Source organism: Onychostruthus taczanowskii, unplaced genomic scaffold, assembly GCF_017590055.1.
Source record: "Onychostruthus taczanowskii isolate IOZ18803 unplaced genomic scaffold, ASM1759005v1 scaffold61, whole genome shotgun sequence".
Taxonomy (NCBI): Eukaryota; Metazoa; Chordata; class Aves; order Passeriformes; family Passeridae; genus Onychostruthus; species Onychostruthus taczanowskii.
The window spans coordinates 6681892-6702655 of record NW_024503790.1 but is presented as its reverse complement, the minus strand read 5'-3'; the positions used below and the strand labels follow the sequence as shown (position 1 = coordinate 6702655).

Here is a 20764-nt window from a genome sequence, read left to right as displayed (position 1 = left end):
AGTCAATCATCCCTGGATGTCTTGCTGCTTAAAAATAAAGACCCAAGAGGAAATCAATAGTACTGACTTCTCTACTTACTGCAGCTGGAAACTACTTTTTTTCATGTCTATAGTTAACCAGGGTCAGAATTTAACTGTTATACTGACTGCAGCCTACAATTTGAACCTATTATCACCTAAACAAATTTTATTTTCTTTCCCTACGACTCAAGAAAACAAGTCAAAACTGATCCTTTTCTTGAGGTCAGAAAACTTCCAAATCACAGGATTCCCTGGCCAGCTATGGGAGTGACAGAAGGTGAAAGGTTCAGCAGTGCCCTGTCAGGAGAAGCAGGTTCTTTTACCTTCCCCGTTGTTGTTCCTCTCGCTGCGGAAGACGCAGTGCTCCTCCTTGATGTGAGCCCCGCTCAGCACGATGTCCTGGCGCCGCTCTGCGTCAGCCTGGCCAACCCTGCAGCCAACACAGATGTGTCAGCAGCAAACCAGACACCTTCTACAGCTCTGCACTGGACAGCACTGCCCACAAACAGCCAGGAGAAAGCCTGAGTATTAAGACTACCCTTCAAATGTAAAGGTCTGGACCAGCGCTTAAGTCTGCACTGCAGAGAACCTGCCCGCTCTGCCGTGAATGGAGGATGACGGCTTTGCAAAAGAAAAGTTTTCTCTCCCTTAAAACATGTCACTTGGAGAACTGAAATGTCAAATACCTCTAGGTTTAATGCAATTCCTTCCCTCTTGTGAAACCCTTCTCCTTTTAGAAAGGGAGGCAAGGGGGGGAGGAACCCAACAAGAACTTCCAGTGCTGTGTTTGAGCTGGCAGACAGGGATCATCCCTCCCACTAATCACCTTCTGCACTTGAACAAAGGAGCACAAATGGCTCAGGAGGCTCTTGCTGAATAATTTGATGCCACAAGCAGTTTCATCCAGCATCTAGACAGAGAGGTTGGCTGTTCCCCTGGAGCACGAAGATGTATGTCCATTTCAAACCCAAGTGTTTGAGCAACTCTAGGTACAGACAGCTTAATTTCCAATCCTAATGGAATGAATTTGCTCTACTTATTAATTTACACATTTCTGATGCCAATGAGCTGGGCTCAAAACTTATAATGACTTCTTAAGCCCCAAGCTGTTCTAGTCATCATTCTCTGCTGAATTCTCTACACTTTGATACTCCTTTCAGTGGGCTTAATGCACCTTGGAGTAGTACCATATGCCAGCCCCTGTTGGTGTACTCTCTTCCATTTGCTCCCCAGGAATGCACAAACTAAGCAACCAAACACAACTTGGTGCTCCAAAACAAAATAAAAATAATCTCTCTCCTTCCAGCTGTTTTGAAAATAAGTTTTGGAATAAAATAAATTTTTAAATTGAAGTCTGGCAATTAAATTTTATCTCACATCTGTGAATGCAGAATCCATTAAATGTGTACTAAGCAAGCAAGCTAAGAAGGCAACTCCAGAGTGTATCAGCACCAACTCTCACCTTGTAATGCCATCTTTGATGTAGTACAGCAGACATTCAGACATGAGTGGATCTTCATTAAGGTTTACAAGATGAGGAGTCTGAAAGAACAAAAAGTTAATTAAGAACTGAGGTTCTGCTTTCAGGCTCCTTCCTGCAGCTGTGGAGGGTGAGCTTTAATCCAGCAGTTTTGCCACGTGTATCGAGATTATTTCATAATGGATTTTTTCAAACATAACCTCCTAAAGTATTGCAAAGCATCACAAAGTACCAGTGAAATACAGCTCAGATTGCTTAGTTATCCAAAATATCAATCCATGGAAGGAAGAAAGGCTTCAGCTGGAGAAAAAGTCGTCCTTATAAAGTCTCTGTAAACTTTGATAAGGGAAGTCCAAGAGTAGAAAAGGTTGCTTCAGTGAAATTTTGAAACTGGTATGGAATCAACTTTGGCTTTTCTTGGGCACAGGTCGGGTGCTTATTTGGCAAAGTCTGCTAACATCAAAACAAAATCTAAAACTACCAATATTCTCTGATACCAACAGCTAAGAAGCTCTTCATCTAAACTTCTTCTAAATTTAAATCCACTACAGATACTAAACCAACCTTCTTTGGTGAAAAAACCCCATTGGAATCAGCAAACAAGTCACAAGGCCTTGGTGTGAAAATCTAGCCAGTGAGATGGCAGTAAGCACAAGCACAAAAGAAAAGGCAAAAATGGTTAAACGTAAGTAAAGCAGAAAGATGATAAAAGAGAAACAAAACTGTTAATAAGCCACTTGTCCCTTTGTTATCCTCAAACAGAACAAATTTAGGAAAAATAGATAAATTTGGCTCAGATTCCTTATCAACACTATTTCCATCAACCATCACAGATGCAAAAAAGTTTACTTATGAGAGCTTTTAACAGCACTACATTTACAGAAGCTGTAATTACTGCAGAGTCATGATGAATTTGTCTTTGAATGAAGGACTCTGATTGTCAATCGCCCAACGGAAGATTGAGCTATAAGGACAGAAAGGGGGAGAGAAAATACAGCTTTTTCACCCCTAAAAATCCAGGGGTGACCCAAACTGCAGCTGAAGATGTTCCATGCTGCCATTGCTGTTCACTGCACAAATCAGCACTTGAACCTCTTTAGAACTTTTCAATCCAGAGAAAAATGGAGAGAAACCAAATCCCAGACACAGTCAGCTGCTGTAACACCACTACAACTTGCACCACTTGAATACTTTGTAAGAAATAAAGCTCCACAGCTTGAGAGATGATGCTGGCACTCCCAACTGTTCACTCCTTGCATATGATGAGATACATACTGGTACCTCAGAAGTGTAGAGTCTTTACACAGAACACTTCACATTTTCTATCTAAGCTCTCATCTCCTAAATTTTCAGAACAACCACAGTTACTAGAAGGACAGCTAATGGAACTGCAAGGATAGCAAGGAACAGAAGCAGACAGGACTGGGTTGGGAGTTTCACTTCTCCTAATAAATCCTATGTAGGTAAAAATAAATACTACCTATTACCCAAGCAACTACTTTATCCAGGTGGCATTTATACACAAACCTGATCAGCTGAAAATGCACCAAAAGAATCATCAAAAAGAGCTGATGGCCTCTGAGGAAAAATCTAAAAGGAGACGAGGATCCATAACATAAGAGAAAGAAATGCAAAGAACAGTCAATGAATCTGCCTCTTTACAAACCTCAGGCACTCCTGGAGCAGCGACCAAAAGCAAACTGGAGTTCTACCAACTCCAAGCACTGCAGACTAACACAATTCTAACTGAAGGATTAAACACTTTAACCAGTTCTGGGGTTCTACACTTCTGTGCAGTGCCTCTGAAGAGGTCCCTGCTTAACCCCAGATCAAGTTTACTACACACTTGCACACTAAAATATTACCCATGCTGCTTGTTCAAAGAGTTTTAAGATAAAAGAAAGTAGGTTTTTTCTCCTTGTACTTCTATAATTCTGCTTTACCTGCAGAGACAATTTCTTTGCTAACCTAATTATTTTACACTTACACTGATTTATGCCCTTTTCCTGCTCAGTTCTGCTTCTTTCAAATTTCAGAAAATAGAACTAATGGCAAGTATTGAATTATTATATTCCCTTGCATCCCCTGTGTTCACAGCTTCATTAGATCACCATCCTTTTTCCAAGGGGAAGAAGGATTAACAAACAGTTCAAAGAAGAGCATCTAAACAAGCCTTACATCTCCTCTGGGTATCTCAGAGAAGAGCAGGTAGAGCACACAAAGGTCACACAGAGCTACTGCAGGAAATGGCAACAGAATTAAGACACAGCACCTTCTGATTTGCTACTGAGTCAAGATACAAAAGGAGCTGCTTCTCCTTGCAGCACAGCATCTTCTAAAGGAAGATCCAAAACAGTTCAACTCTCATCACCCTCCTCCCAGGTCGTTTAGCCTTTTGGAAACAACTGCAATAGTTAGCAATTTTCTTTACCTTTTTGGGTGAGAAGACTCCCAGTGTTCCTCCATCTTCCCGAATGGCAACACCCATTTCTGCCAACAATGCCTCCCTGAGAGAGAAAAAGAAGATATTGACCCCATTTTAGGCTTCTTAGACAAGTAAGGTGTAATGAAAGCCAGGTGATTACTGTATTAGACTTTGAACCAGCTTACCCAGGACTGTCACCACCTCAGGGCACACCAGGGCAAGATGGTAACTTTAGTCTGAGAGTGGCCCATGGAACAGCAACTTTAACTGTGACAAACCCAGGAAAGAGCAGGACTTCCTCCCAGTGCTGCCCTGCTGTTCTACATCTGACTCAAGGGACAGCAGAACCATCCCTAACACCATTCTCCATTGCTCTTGAACAGAGTAACCTTCTCCATTTTCCACTTTCCAGAGACCATCCATACCACAGCACTTTTGATTCCTGACCTTTCCATCCTAATGGCCTCTGTTTTCCTCAGTTTCTCTTCCCATGTTTCATTCAGCTCTGCAATGATCTTCTCAGACTCCTGTGAGAAAATACCGAAAGCTGTTTTACAATTCTTCCCAAAGTTCTTCACAAAGCAATTGAAGTCTGTGCTCTATTTAGGCCTCAAATTAATTTCACATATAAAATGCATTCTTAGCACCTCAAAACTCTTGCTTGTTTCCCTTCATTTTAAAAAGGGCAGATAGTCCTGAAGGCAAACTGAGAATAAAAGATTACTTCATATCTAACCACGGTCAGACTTTATTTTGAACCATCTAAACTCATTTCCCTTTTTTTTAAAATCTGATTTACAGACATGATTCAGTAACTGACTGCCAAGGAAATGCAGAGAGCACACTGTTGTTGCCATGGCAACGGAGGGTTTCCAATAGGAAAGGGAAATGCAGAGTGTGCTCAGCCCTGTGGCAGCGTCTGATGGGCAAACATGAGAATGTGGCAGAGCCTCACCACAGCCAGCTCTGCCCACGCCTCCACCCCTGGACACCGGGGGGCTTTCATAAAAATCAAGAAATACTTCACTGTGATGCACTTTGCTGTGGTTCAGTTCCGTGCAGCACTGGGACAAGGCTGCCTTTGTCTGGCCCAAACATGCTATTCTGTGCTTCACATTTTAATCTGTGGGGGCTGGGCCAAGACAACAGTGGCAGGATTATTCTTCTTCCTTTTTTTCAACTTGGGGGTAATTTGGTTTTCTGACAGCTGAGTGCATTTGCAAGTCAGACTTGGCTCACACTAGTGCTGACCAGGCCTCTAAGTCTACACTTATGATCAAATTTTCCATAACTACAACTGCATCAGATGACCTGCAAATAAGAATCAAGAATTTAATTTATAATTTAATTGTGGCTCCAGGCTACAATTAAACCTAAATAATCTTAACCAGAAAGGTTGTGAATGAATCCAGTTTCTAGCCCACTGCAGTTAAGTGCCCTCTTTATGGTGCAAGTGGGTTTCAGACAATTTCTGCAGACACAGGAGATATTTATGAAAGGAAGTCCTCTCAGGTTCATGATTCTTTAGCCTCCTTCACACCCACCTTCAAACGCTCAATGGCCTCTTCTCCTCCAGGTGTTGACATGATTCTTTCCTGTATACTGGACACAGATGTTAAGCCCACCTGACTACTGAGAGAGCAGGAGGATGGAGATGCAGTGAGGGACCCCATGGAGGCTGTGGAAAAATTGCCAGGACGTTGATTCTCGGAGGCTAGCAAGTATCTATGCTTATTGTTCTGAAAATCTTTCAGATCTGAGAGAGAGACACACACAGAGGGAAGGCAGGAAGATGGGGAAGGAGGAGGAAAAAGGGAAGAAAGGAAGGAAGGAAATACCAGTGTAAGAGGAAAGCATTTAAGCAGCAACAAGGCAAGTTTTGTAATTTTTAGATGGCAGTTCTGAAACAAATCTTTTAATACTAGCAGCAATAACATAATAACTCAGACCCTGAGGTTCACTAGGAAACACTGCATCATAAGCCTTTCTAAACAAAAAGCTTGAAAAACTAAATTACACCTTGGCAAAAAACAGCCATCCTACTCCTCACTGAACACTAACCTGAGCACCCTGAAGCTCAGAGCAGGACCAAATTGAGATCCTCATGAGATTAGTGACATTTTGGGCTGATGTCTGAGACACCAACCCCTTAAGCTCAGGAAAACATTCTTTTCCAGAGCCCTTTAGTGTGAAATGATGATTAAGTAAATCTTTATCACAGCAGTGGTTCTGCTGCTGAAGCACCCAGAGCACATGGACAATGAACTTCCTCTCAAATTCTCACCAGAGAGGATGTGAATCACCTGTCAGTGCACGACAGGGACAAGAAGACAGAAGTTCACAACAACATCATTATGCTGCTTCTTCTTGACCTTCCTTATCTGAATAAAAATGGAAATCTAACACATCTGATCAGCAAAATATCTGATAAGGGTCTTACACTTCAGAAGGTGCTTCAAAGCTTTTTGGCTGTTAGTTTAAATAAGACAGGTCTTTTAAAAACCTCCAAAATTTAACAAGGTAGGTTTTGTAGTCTGAAAACCTGCAGGCCTGAAAATGCTGCCTTGAAAGCCAGAGAATAAGAAAAGCTGCCCGAATGATTTAAGAACAAATATACAAGGGAAATTTATATTAATTTAACTTGGCTTCTTGGATACATCTGTAAGCCATATCCTCAGAATAATCACACACCAAAAGAAAAATCTTCTACATATGAAAATATCAGATAACTGAATAGCTCAGTTTTAATATTTTAAAATTTAATTTCAAAGACAAATGCTTTAAAATAAGTTACTTCAGGAAAGAAACAGGTCAAATCAGACCCTGCAAGTTATAAACAGGGGCATCACACTTACAAAAGTGAGATGCTCCCCCAGACATTGCATAAATTTCCCTGTCCTCCTACATCTCCTCTGCTCTTCCCCTGAACAATCCTGCCATTGTCAGCCTTATGCCCTAGTTCACTCCGTGCTCAACCTGCTCTTTCAGCCTCAGGGAGCTGATGACTGCCCCGAGTCAGTTTGAAAACCACCATCTGCAAATCCGGGAGGCAGGGCTGGGAGTCGCACAGAAGAGAAGCAGGTTAAGGGAAGGGAATGCTGCCAGGATGAGGAAAGCAGGCATGACAGAGCAGGATGAAGTCTCAAAAGGCCATGCACTCCTGAAGAGAAAGGCAGTGGCACTTGCAATAGCTCCACAGTGGCTGTGCCACAGAGAACCAGAACGCTCAGGCCCATGCACGCTGCTCCTGGAGCCGCAGCTCTCACACCACGACGTGCGCACGCTGCAGGCAGCATCGCAATGTCACACAGGCCAGCACGAGTCTTTACACCACCAGGAGCTTCAGTTTTAGGAAATTTCAGACAGATCTCTTTCAGCTGATATCGAGTGAGGGTCAAAAAGACTGACTGAAAGAGTTTAAAAAGCCTATGAACTCAAAATTTACATGGAGTACACTTCCCTTGCAATAGACTACATATATTCCTCTTTCTTAGAAGCAAACACCAAGAGAAATAAAATGCTCTTTGCTGACTGGTTTTAGCCCTGTTAAGTTAATCAACTGCAACCAAGTTGATTTAACCTCAAAAAAACAGACCTTCATCAGTAAGATGTCTGCCTTCTTTTTTTTCTTTTTTTTTTTAATGATTATACAAAATACATTGCAGTGTCCAGGAGGAAGTGGTAATACTTCATCTTGAGTTCATCAACTGAAACATTTAAAGCAAATACTTCAAAGTGGAAAAGAGCTGCTAAAATGCCAGGAAGCTACGTGAGCAGGAACTGAGTAACTGGGGAAAGATTTGAGAGAAAGATTCTCTGGTTCAAATCTAAACCGTGCACTGTCATGAAAACACACTGGAGAACTACCACTCTCCCTTCTGTATTCTGCCAGAAAGTAACAATGAACATATGTTGCACTTCAAACTCTGCACTTTTTTTGGTTGTGGACTCAATCTAAGAAGTGCTGGTGAGGCTGGTTTTCATGAACCTGCACTTCATTCCAGTGAGTGTTCTGTCTGGGATTTCCCTGTGAGAAATGCTGGCATGCAAAGCTCTGTTAAAAGCTGACCCAGAGGAAGCAGGTTAAAAAGAGAACCACACAATACACACATTTGCCTCCACTTCCAGAGTATTCATCTCCCATTGGATCAACTGAAAGGAAGCAGGAGGGAAAATACAAGAAGGATCAAAACTGAAGGTTCACTAGTGACATAGGAAGGGAAGAGAATACTACTTGATGTTTAAAGAAACAAAACACAGTTTTCAGTAACACAGGTTTTTTTCAGTTTGGATTTAGAATCAAACCCCACAGACTGTAACAAGCATGAAAAACACTTGTATTTCATTGTCTTCTGGCCCCATTCTCTTGAAACCAAGCAAACAAAGAGGTAGATATATGTTGCATGTCTTTAGTAGTCTGTGACTATGTCAGGACTTCTGCTTCACCAACAAAGAGGTCTGAAAAATCAGAAACTGGTGCAACACCTTTTTTTTAGTCAAAGAAGCTTTTAATCCACTGGACTACATTATGTGCTTTTATGGGCATTTCCTTCACTAGGAATTAAATCACTGTTCATATTACAGAAGAATGTAGCAGCTAAAATTTCAGTTCATTTGTCTTGTTTGGAATGAAGACAAAGAAATTGGGCACAAGTGTGTTCTAGTGCTTTAAGAGGTTGCTGGCAAAGCAAATCAGTACAACACTGCTCTGCCAACCTAACTCAAAATCTCCCAAAAGGATTCATTAGTTATTCACAAGCAGCTGTTGCATAGTTACTTCACGATGACAAATGATTTGTCACTCAGGGCACTGTCTAACATTAGCCATAGTTTTCTTTTGTGAGCAAGGATGGCATTGAAGCCAGGTATCAACTAACAACGTTAACCCTCTGAGGAGGAAGCAAAGATGCCTTTTTTCCTCAGTATGAAACTGAGATTTTGTATCTCAGCTCTTTTATTGGCAGCCAGACAAAAAGCTCTCCATAACTCAGCAGAGCAACTCTGGAATGTGCAAGTTCTATTACACAAAACATTTGTACAATAATAGGAAAATTCAAACTCCATATCTTTCCTTGAGAGCTTGAAGGTGGCTTGTCAACTCCATAGACAAACCTAAGATGGTTGTTCAAAGACAGAAAGGGCTGCCACTTCTAAAATCACGTTCGAAACTTAAATATCAGCACCTATATTTAAAATCTGTGTTTTAAATCCCTTTCTCTTACTGGCTCAGGTCTCCCTCCTCTGCCAGAGGCCAAGCCCAGGACAGTGAGGTGTGTTTAATCCACTTACTGTCAATAATATCTCCCAGCCCTTGAGCACGCAGGAGATCCTTGAGCCTTGTCACCTCCTCCTTCAGCTCCCGCACCAGCTTGGCGTTGGGATCTTCATTGATAACAGCATTGCATTTGATCTGCTTTGCACGATCAGCATATCTGCAACCACACAAAACAGTGAAACCTTACCACAAACATGGAACTGATTACACACAACTTGTATGCAACACAGGAATGCAGCAGCACAGAAGACATTTCGCTTGCAGCTGTATGTCAGAAGAGTAGGCAATAAATCCCTGCTTCCTCTGTAGGGTAATTGAATTCTTGCCAGTAGAGTCTTTTTCCCCACAGATAAGTTCAACTTACAATAAAGCAAAGGTTTAAAGGACAAAGCATGGCCTTTAGAGCAAACAGTTACCATATCCATCCCAGAGCAAGAGAAAGTACCTTAAAGTGCTCAAAGTTTCATCGTAGTTTATGTCTGCTGGACTGAGAGCAGCGACCATTGCAGTTCTGGAGTTACCACCTAGAGTGAACAGGCAAGAGTTTAGATCAAACTACTGTGGAGTGCACACTCCAGGCATTCCCTACCTACCAAATATCAACGTTTTCAATAAATTATAGAATTCAACTAAAGTACTAATAAACATACAAAAACCACAGGAAAGAGTTATAGCATTAACATAAGGTGGAACTATGACGACTCAGATTTGGCTAGTAAAGATATTTAACCTCATACTCAATACAAATTTAAATGAGTTAAAAGCAGTCAGGAAATTCAGTGGGACTTTCTTTTCATATTGGCACAGGCAAATCAAGCATACCTAGATTTTCTCGAAGAAGCCACGTTAGTACAGAATCCCTGTAGGGTATGAAGTCTGTCTTCTTCTTCTTTTTGCTCTACAAACAAACAGCACAATATGAAAAATAGGAAGGATTTTCTGTGTAAGAAAGATGTGAACATCTTCCTGACATTTAAATTCTGTGTTCTAACACAATTCCAAGCAGCAAACCTTACACTAGGCAAAGAAACCAACATCTACTCCTACTCAGACATCATACCTTGCTGGTGCAGTTATCCTAATTTGAAAGCATTAAGGAAAAAGGAAGAAGAAGAAGAATGAGCTTCTTAACATAGATCAATACATTGTTTCCATGTCAGACAGTACTTCCTTTTCTTAAAAAGCCAAATTAATGAGAATCACTTCAATTTTTAAAAAATCATCTAAAAAATACTTCAGCATATTCAACCTGTCCAAGGTGTTGACTCACTTTTAAAAGGAACAAAAATAATTTATTTGTTTTGTTTCTTTGGGGGTTTTTAATAGTAGTTGAGTACAAAAAGTGCTTTCCGAAACCCACAACATTTTGCTTGGATCAATATATGCTTACTTAAGACATTATTAAGTCTTGCCATTGCAAAGAAAGCCAGTGAATCAAATTATTGCACTGGTGTTTCCTATAAATTTTAACAACAAAGCTGCAGTTAAGTTTTCTAAAATTATTCTTTCAAATAAAAATAAAATTACTGCACTGCAGGTCTAAAAACTTGCTATGTCAACAGGTCTTCAACATAAACACAGGCTTCTTTTGCAAGGCTTCTTCACAGTTAAACAAACCAATGCTTCCATCTGTTGACAGCCTGTGTGACACCCACAGAAGAGTATCAACTCTATTAATCTATCAAAATACACACAGCTAATAGGGCTGAGAATGCAAGGCCAAGAACAGCAAATGATTCTGCTGTACTCCACAGATTTTACTGTTTCCGTTTGACCAGTTATGCAAAGGTTGTTGCAGGCAAGGAAATGCTCTACTTACCACTTCAGCCAATGCTGAAATAACTTTGCCCAGAGTTGTGAGAGACTTGTTTATATTTGCTCCTTCCTGAGAAAAGAAAAAACAGTATTATATAGTAATTAAAACAATTCAACCATGAATCTCTTCAGGTCTTCAGGTTTGCAACTATTTCTCCCATAGTTATAACTTATTATCTGTCCAGCAGAGCCTCCACGTGATGCCTGTGCCCTCCCCAGCCCCGCACCTTTAGCCGCGTTCCTTTGGCACCGGTGGAGTCGGCTCGCTCACTCCCAGCCAGATCCACCAGGCTGATCTTGCTGACCTGAAGGGAGAAAGCACATGAACAGGATTGTGAGAGCAAGGACAGAACTACAGTCACTGCAGGGAAGGTCAGTGAAAAACAGCCAGAAAGCCACTTATCTGTAACACACCTTCTCCGTGGAAAGGTCAGTTTCTGTGTCATGTTTCTTCTGAGTAAAGACAATTGTAAACACAGCATGAGAGCGGCTGCTGGTTTCATTCATGTTGGTGGCTGCCACAGTCCTAAAATATGAACAGATATGAGCATGTTTAGAAAAGGACAATTACCTGCAGGGCTGAATGCAGCTGCAGAGGAATGAGAGCAAAAGGCTGCACAGGCGATGTGCTGCCCTGTAACCAAGACCCAGCCACACCTAGTATCATTCCCAAACTCTCACTTTTTCACTCCTGAATTACTCCCATCTTCATCACTGTTTAAACAGAGCTTTCTCAGTCTGTGTACTCAGTAGTCCATCTTACATGCAAACACCCAAGAACACTTGAGCAGCATTTATGTGAGTCCTTCTCACACACTGCTGAATGAAGCCAACAGATTGCATGGAAACAATTAATAATGAACCAGAAACTGAAGCTGGAATGCCAACTTTACTCCTGACCACCTGAACTGAGGAAAGAGGAGACTATTCACATAGGTTTTTATACTAGGATAGTGACAGAGTACACAGCAAAGGCAGAAGTAAATGCCAGATAATTTTTTAGACTGTATCTGAAGTCATTGCAATCTTTAAATGTCTACACATTGATTTGAAGCACTAGTTCAGCACACAAAGCAATTTCAGCTTTTAACAGCATTGATCAGTGCCTATTTCAATAACGCTCCTCACTCACAAGAGGTTTTTTTAACGTGCTAATGCATAACACTGATAAGAATATATAACACAGCCCATCACTTACCTGGCTTTGTTCCCAGCATCCATGAGGTCTGCAATGTCTGTGTAAGATGTGACTGCTAACTTGGACAGGTCTTCCACGTAGGGTCCAAGGAGAGGATGTTCTCGCACCCGCAAGTTCCCTTTGTTCTTCGGGTTCAACAAGTCTCTGACTCTCTCACAGTAAATCTCCATGTAACTCACCTGAAAACAGGAATTTTCACAGACAATTCAGTATTTCTGAAGGTCACCTCCACTGCATTTCAGAGTGCCAGTGGCAGAAATTCCCCCAGCCCACCACAGGAAATCTCCGGGTGTCTCGGGTCATTTAACAGCTTAAACACTGGCAGAGGCAAAAGTCTCCTACATCACACCTCTGACATAAGCTGCAGGCCCTGCATCCATGCATAGATCCTTCAACCATTTCAGAAACTCTGGTGTGTAATGAAAAATTATACACTGGAATCCACAATCCCCTTAACAGCTTTAATATGACACATCACAAGCATCAAACAAGACAGATGGTAAAAGGAGTCTTCTTGCAAGGAATGTCTCCTATGAGCCACCAAAGCCAACTTAAGAAGGCAAAAAAGTTGATCTTTCTTGTCTGCAGAAGAAACTTTTGATTTTAAAAATCATGGCTATAGTATTTGACAACAAACATGCAGTCTTCCAGCTATTAGTAAAAAAGAAAAAACATCTGTAAATGCATCTCTAAATTTTTCAGCCCTTCATTTTTTTCAGGATTACTACACAGGTAAGGAACACTGGGTTTTTGTTGAGGGTAAAAAGGAGTCACAGAAAGATTTTTACATTTGTTTCAAAAGAGAAAAGACAAAAAGCCTTAACAAAAATTTAAACCCCAAAACTAATCAGAAATCAGCATCTTAACGTATCATCAATAACCCAGCACCTAAGCTCAGTTTGATGTCCAGCACACAGACATTCTTTGATCCCTCACCACACTCACCTCTACAGAATATGACATTTCCTCATTGCTGTTGTCATTGATTTTCTCAAACAGCTCTTCACATAGCTGGAAAGAGATTAAGCCCAAGTCAGAAATGAGTCTTTACTGAGAAGTAAAAAGTAACTATCAGGACATGTAATGGAAATGGCTTTAGAATGAGGGCAGTGAAAGAAAATTAACCCAATGCATCAACCACACACAGCCTCACTGGGAGGATAATTCATCTCAGTCCTACACCACTATCACCCTTATTTTGTCTAGTATCTCAGCAATTGCTCTAGGTTTCACCAATACCATTATTCTGTACTGTAACATAAGCAGTAAGCCTTAGTTCTGTTAACTCTTACTGCAATACAGAACACAAGTGTGTGTCTGAAGATGCTACAGAAACCAAATGCCCTTTCTGGGCTGGGTCCTACCTGGGGAATGATGCCTGCTTGGCTCTCCTCCTGCTTGCCCATCATGGTGTAGGATTTCCCAGCTCCAGTCTGGCCATAGGCAAAGATGCACACGTTGTAGCCCTCAAAGGCGTGCAGGAGCATCTCCTTCCCAATATCATTGTACACACGGCTCTGAGATGCAAAGCAGGGATCTTCAGGCTGGAAAGACACCAAAACAGCATCAATACAGACTTCTCCTATCATTTGAGTAAGATTTCAAAAAGCAAGTGGTTTTTTTAATACTTTTGTCTTGTGGGTCAATCCCTTAGGAAGAGGTAAATGAGGCCATTTTTACACACAGGTTTTTCCCAAGGTAGAACAAGATGGAGAAGAACAACAATGACAATGTCACTGCATTGTTTGTGAGTGTATCTTAGTCTTAATCTAGCATTCTCTTGCTTCCTGAAACGTTGTATTTTAACATTACCTGCTCCTGAAATCAGGACAAATTTAGCTGTGCTAACATTCTAACGTCGGGATCAAGATTTTATCAGACCTCTTCTGTTCCTTGATGCTGCTTATCTGCTAGTTTTCATGCATTCTGTTCATAATGTTCCTGTGACTGGGCTATAATCAACTTTCATGGCTGCTCTGAAAAACTCAGGAAGAGAGGCGAGTATTTTATTGTGAAAACAGTCTCGTTGACCACAAATTTGCTCAGAAATATTAAATCTTATTTCACCATCTAAGTTACTAGAATTAATCTTAGAGAAATGCATTATCCCTTCTTTGTACATCTTTTGGAAAACAAGGCAGGGGAGGAGGAGGTGGCAGAACAACACAGTTCTGCTGGAGAACAATTACTGGAAGTCAGTGAGAGCTTAGCACCGATTCACAGGAGGGTGGGGCACAGAAGCTGGATGAGAATTTATTGCTTTTGCAGCTATTGGAAACATGGATCACTGTGCTGCCTTTTCCAGATATGCCAACAAAACCCATACCATGTATCCCCTTGAACTGTAAGGACTCGAGCAACTGTCATTTGTCCAAGAGGAAAAATGAACTACCATGGCACATGTGCATCCTTAAAATATTTAGAACAGGACATTGTTGGAGAATATTTTCAGTAATCTTTCGAATATGTACAAGTTGTTTTAGCTTTCTGCTCTCACCCAAACAGGGAAACACAACATACAATGTCAAGCTTTTAACCTGAATGTGGGTGAGAAAGACTGTGTAGAAACATCTGACAGGGGTGGCATGATCAGAAGAGAATGTTAAACCAAACAACAAAACCAGGCCTTCTTGTCAAAGCACTTACCGATGTGTGGGACCAGTAAGAGTAGTCAAAGCTGAAGGACTTTGGTGCTTCCTTAGGATTCTTTGGGTTGATAATACCTACAGGAATAAAATTCAAACTCTTAGCTAAATTGACACTTAGGAGCATAATTAATAAGCTGGCTGACCCACAATCTGTGAGTCTGAGTATTCAAAGTTGCCACATGGCATATGAGTAGGAAGACTGTAGTAACAGACTCACTGCTTCCTAATACTATTATTTCTGTAGGACTCATTTTAAGTAAGACAAGAAAAAAATTCCTGGGAGAAGTATGCTGTTGCTTAACAGAATTCTGTGCATTCCACAGAACCAACAAAAGCTTTTTCAGATACCTTTGGGTTGGTGGGTTCAGTACTGCGGGGTTTTTTTCCTTCCCAGCAACAAAACTGCTTGGTATAACCTTTGCCTGCAAGGGAGCAATGCACAATGGATCCAGCTGTCATTGCAGTGGCACACACAATGCCTGTAGTTCTGTATTCCAAGGAGGGTAATTTATAAGCACAGCCCTTGTTGCAGATGTGAATCTCTACTGCTTCCTTCTTTTTGATACTACAGTGGTGCAAATACTTAAATCTATTATTTCCAGCAGCTGTTTTCAACACCATCTGTGTAAGCAGGACTGCAAAAAAGCATAGTCCTGAGGGTATTAGATAAACCACCCTGGATTTACACATCTGCCCCTGCACCTAAAGCAGCAATTTGCCCCTGGGAGTGAGACACTAACTGTGATGTGTGCAAATAAAGTCCACAAGGAAATAAGCCATACAAAGGTGTCAGCAGTCTTCCTGGGGATGATTTACATCCTGATACCAGACACCCTAGAAAGAAGATGCTTATTTGTCACATATTCTTCCAGTTAGCTTATGCTTTGTGAGACTGGAGCTTCTCTCTTTCCTCCTGTGATGAATAAAAATTATATCACCCACAGCTCTTACCATTTCAAACATGAACTTAGCGTCTTGTTTCACTGAAATCTCTGAAAACATGGTTACAGGATCCCCATTAAAATCAAATCATTCCTCTACCAGAGGCTGTGTTCCTGAGCAGGGCTGCTGTCCAAAATGACAGTGTGGAGAAAAGATCACTGTCTGGATTGCAAATAGCAACAGTTGCTACTCTATTTCTCCTGGCCAACTCCGTTTCACTTGGATGCACCTTGTGCTGACATTCTTGCCTTAAAAAACCTGACAGACATGCAAAGCCAATGAATTATATGCACCAGCACAGTATCAAATTGCCAAAAATGCTTGTGGCTTTGGATAGCAACACGGGCATCAACACAGAACAAACTGTAACCTAAGCAATCATCCATGGTTTCAGCTTCCCTTTACAGCTTTGCCCGAACAGCAGCACAGCTCCACTCACTATTCCACCAGTCCTAAAGAGAACAAAAAACAAACCCCAAAGACAGCTCCCTGCCCCAAACTTAAATTAGTTCTGTCCTTGCAGGATATTCACACTGCTAAAACTCAACAATTTTCCATTTAAAAATTTAACATCAAGGCTCTGAAAGGTAAGGGAGACATAATGCCTTCTATCTGGAAGTCCCCACCCAAAAAAAGCAGTACAAATAATAGAATCTCCACTTTAGTGTCTGAAAAGGCACTACAAAGTTGCCATTAGTTCCCCTTTCTTGTTTCCAACCTAAATTCGATCCATCATGTTGGAGAAAAGTGAAGTCCAGGCTCTGATTTATGCAAGTCACTGCATTCTGCTCCATTTTTTTCTCTTTTTAAACCACTGTTGTTATTATTATTATTATTATTATTGTTATTTTCTTAGACAGACTTTCCTCAGCCCTTCACGCTGACTTCCATGTCCAGCTCACTACTTTGAAAATCACTTTTCAGGGTACATGCTTTTGCAAAGCATATCTTGAGAAGTGTATCAGGAAAAGGAGTTTAATGTGCAAGACAGCAGCTCTGTCAGAGGTTGGGAATGCAGCTGCCTGGCCAAAACCTTCCACTGCAGCAGGAAAGGGTCAGAGAAAGCCTCCCAGCTGCCAGGAACTCTGCATGCTGCCCCTCACCACTGGGATCCAGACACAGCCGCTGCACTCAGCCTGAAGTCTGTTCATCCCTGTTTCTGTTTCTTGCACACAGGCTACAGCCTCCATTTTCACAATTCTCAGTCCACAAATGAATCCAGCAGAGTTAACTGGATGAGAAAACAGAAGATGACAATCTCAACAGATTTCAGCTGGACTGAAACCCTCTTCATTTGGGGCACGGATCACCAGGTGGGTGCTGCCAGGACTAGTGATGTCTGATGTAGTCTGGGTTTAAAACCAATGATCAGGCAGGCAGCAATGTGATTAAAACACCTGGAAGATGATGAGACAGCTAGGAAACTAGGAATTCAAACAGAAATAACTGACCTCACTTGAAGTTAGCTATTGCACCAAGCATCATCTTCAGAGGGACAAGAAAAGCCATGAAATCTAGCTACTTTTAAAGCAAGCTAATGGATATTTCTGAAGAAATTAAAAGGCTTCTTATAGTACAGGCAAGCTTTATCCTAAAAGTTCATATGCCAAATTGGGAAAAAAGAAATAGGGATGCAGAGATTAGACTGAGTTGGCAACACTGATTTTATGTACCATGTTTCTCAACCTGCTGTATTTTCCGCTGACCAAGGAAACAAATACAATTAAAACAGAAAGAGGACTGTTCTCAATGTCTCCGATAGCCACAAGAACACGAACAGATTTCAGTTACTTTGTTTGGTTTTTAAACCATGCAAGGCCAAGATGAATTATCTTAGTGAATCATGAAATAGGTCGTCATCTATCTCCTCTCCCCACAGCAGCCTCACCGCACGGTCCACACACTAATGGTTTAATTACAGAGCCTCAGGAAATGAGAAAGGCAATAAGGCAGACGATCACAGCAGGAACGCATTAATAGTCTTTTTATCTTACAGAATAAATTTGTTTATCTGCTATTTCAAAGGTCCAATGTGGCAATTAACTCTTCTGTTTGCAAACTGACACTGCTGCTTTGTGCTGCAGCTATAATTACCATCAGCATGGCACCGGAGCAGCTCTGAATGCTGCAGTTAGCCAGTTTCTGAGCAAATCCCTCTTCCAGGCCCCTTGCTTCACCAAGAGCCAATTTATTAGGTCATGGGGTATCTTGTAGCCTTCCACAAGCCAAGCTTTCTGCAGCAGAGACACTGGAAGGGATGTTCCACAGAACCACTGAGTGCCACACCACTGCTAGGAAACAGGTCACACCTGGAGCCCCAGGTGAGAAGGATGAAACACGCTGAGGATAAATATTTCTCTGCTGCAGTGCTGAAACCTCTTCTGGGATTGAAGCAGCAACCACAGCAGGGGTTAATGCCCATCATTTACCTTTGGAATGGAAGGCCAAAAAAAAGGCAAGAGAATGTTCACGGGATTAAAGCGTTTTCTACAAATCACTGATTTGGTTGAGAGAGATAAATGCCCATATTATTACATTTCTTTATTTGAATAATGAATTTCTGGAAATTTTTAATAATAAGCTTCTCCTTAAAAAATAATACTTAGATCTGCTTTCTACCTTTGTACACAAATAAAGTAACTACATGTCATAAACTGAGATAAGTAAGCACCCTGTGTGAACAGCTCTGCAGCAGTACCCACGAGAAGCAGGGTTTAGTACCCGCTGCCGTGCCCACCTAGAGACACAGCCTGCATTTTAAAAGCTTAGTGTCCCCTTACAGCTGTACCGTGAGCCAAGCTGAGCTGCTTCACACCATCCAAAGTTTCTCTAAGCAGGAGTAATTCACATATTCCCTGGAGCTCAAGCAATTTAAACAATTCTTTGTAGCTGCTTAGCTGTTTAAGTTTGATGGACGTTTTGATACCTGTAACTACAAACATTTTCTATCTCACTGACCAAAAGGTAAGGAAACACACAGTTTTAAAAGAAATTTCTTCACACTAAATAATCTCATTTTTCTGAGTATTATATAAGACCCAAATACTGATTGGTCCTTGTACAGGACAAGTACATAGTAGGAGCAGTACAGAGGAATAAAAGGAGAAAGCAGGAGCACAACAAATGAAAGAATTATACTCTCAGATGTGCTCTGCCAACAGTAACAGACCGATCTCCACAAAACATTTGGATTTTAACATACTCTTACTTAAACAGGCAATTTCATCTTTTGGCATTTTTATTTCCACAGTCCATCCCACTTGTTCCTTAATTAACATTTTATATACCATCCACCATCTGCTTTATCAGCTAGCACAAAAATAACATATACTTTCAACCTTTCAAATCTATGAGCTCAAATTCATCCCTTATTTTTTAGCAAACACTGTAGCAATACTTGAAAGACCACTACTGAAATAGTACCCATATATTTCATAGTATGTATTATATTGCATTCCTATGTCATTTTGGACATCCAAATTTTTTGCCTTAGAATCCAATTTTTATTTCTGAAGCTGAAATTCAAGAAGCACAGGTCAAATATACCTTTGTTTTACACTTATAACCAGAGTGTGGAGCACAGTTGAGAGCTGATGCAAAGTTAAAACCTTCCAGGGTATTTTCAACTGGAAGCAGCATTCTGTCTTCTCACTTCTTTCTGAACACACACTCACACACTCACAAACACATTCCCACTTCAAGCCTTCATTTCTGGACTTACACTTCCAGTCTCCTTTAAAACCAACCAAGTAAACAGACAGTGGGAAGCCTACAAAGGGGAGAAAAAAAATCCACAAAAGCAAGGAAACTTAGCCAAGATCAGCCCCCTCATTCCATTCCCATCTACTCAGTCACATAAATATTTTTGCAGGCACAAAGAATGACTAGAAGTGCTTCTTAACCACTCCAAACTCGTATCAGATTATGACACTGAATTTGCAGTTCAAGCCTGCTCTGCTCTTATCCCAGTCAGTGCTGCTCCTCAGCATGTCACAAATTTGTCAGATTAGAAACTATCTGCAGCTCAGGATCTGGGGATGCCCAGCACACACAGCTCCTGCTAATAAGCTCGTGGAACAGAGAGACAGTGCAGAGCACTCAAGAGGCAAGAGCTGAAATTATTCTCTTGCCCTCCCTGCATTTGAAGTCAAGTCAGAGGATTGCCCGGCTCCGGCTGTGCCAGCCCCAGAGTCACCTGGCAGGGCTCGCTGCCAGCACCGCGCCATGCATCGGTCACCGTGCCATGCACTAGTCATAGTGCCATGCATTGGTCACCGTGCCATGCATCAATGACCGCGCCATGCATCGGTCACCGTGCCATGCATGGGTCACCATGCCATGCATTGGTCACCGTGCCATGCATCAATGACCGCGCCATGCATCGGTCACCGTGCCATGCATTGGTCACCGTGCCATGCATCAGTCACCACGCCATGCATCAGTCACCATGCCATGCATTGGTCACCGTGCCAGGCATTGGTCACCGCGCCATGCATGGGTCACCGTGCCATGCATCAGTCACCGCGCCATGCATGGGTCACCATGCCATGCATAGGTCACCGTGCCATGCATTGGTCACCGCGCCATGCATTGGTCACCGTGCTATGCATCGGTCACCGCGCCATGCATCAGGCACCATGCCATGCACTAGTCACCGTGCCATGCATCTGCTCTGCTCTTATCCCAGTCAGTGCTGCTCCTCAGCATGTCACAAATTTGTCAGATTAGAAACTATCTGCAGCTCAGGATCTGGGGATGCCCAGCACACACAGCTCCTGCTAATAAGCTCGTGGAACAGAGAGACAGTGCAGAGCACTCAAGAGGCAAGAGCTGAAATTATTCTCTTGCCCTCCCTGCATTTGAAGTCAAGTCAGAGGATTGCCCGGCTCCGGCTGTGCCAGCCCCAGAGTCACCTGGCAGGGCTCGCTGCCAGCACCGCGCCATGCATCGGTCACCGTGC

At 41.9% G+C, this 20764-nt stretch overlaps 1 protein-coding gene across 7 annotated transcripts in view; it reads right to left on the bottom strand.

Annotated features, from left to right (window-relative positions):
* Nucleotides 1-20764, bottom strand: part of KIF1B (kinesin family member 1B) — a 78853-nt gene that overhangs the window by 43730 nt on the left and 14359 nt on the right. For 3 of the 7 annotated variants that reach the window (XM_041419603.1, XM_041419608.1, XM_041419604.1), the window contains exons 3-18: nucleotides 14861-14937; nucleotides 13579-13758; nucleotides 13160-13225; nucleotides 12215-12393; nucleotides 11431-11542; nucleotides 11244-11321; nucleotides 11021-11086; nucleotides 10024-10099; nucleotides 9647-9725; nucleotides 9216-9358; nucleotides 8037-8078; nucleotides 5471-5682; nucleotides 4374-4453; nucleotides 3933-4008; nucleotides 1484-1563; nucleotides 345-451 (exon numbers count right to left, since the gene is read on the bottom strand). In XM_041419603.1, coding sequence (XP_041275537.1) covers nucleotides 345-451; nucleotides 1484-1563; nucleotides 3933-4008; nucleotides 4374-4453; nucleotides 5471-5682; nucleotides 8037-8078; nucleotides 9216-9358; nucleotides 9647-9725; nucleotides 10024-10099; nucleotides 11021-11086; nucleotides 11244-11321; nucleotides 11431-11542; nucleotides 12215-12393; nucleotides 13160-13225; nucleotides 13579-13758; nucleotides 14861-14937 — 1653 coding nt within the window. The remainder of the gene's footprint in view (nucleotides 1-344; nucleotides 452-1483; nucleotides 1564-3932; nucleotides 4009-4373; nucleotides 4454-5470; nucleotides 5683-8036; nucleotides 8079-9215; nucleotides 9359-9646; nucleotides 9726-10023; nucleotides 10100-11020; nucleotides 11087-11243; nucleotides 11322-11430; nucleotides 11543-12214; nucleotides 12394-13159; nucleotides 13226-13578; nucleotides 13759-14860; nucleotides 14938-20764) is intronic. The other 4 variants (XM_041419607.1, XM_041419609.1, XM_041419610.1 and 1 more) reach the window with 2 other exon arrangements.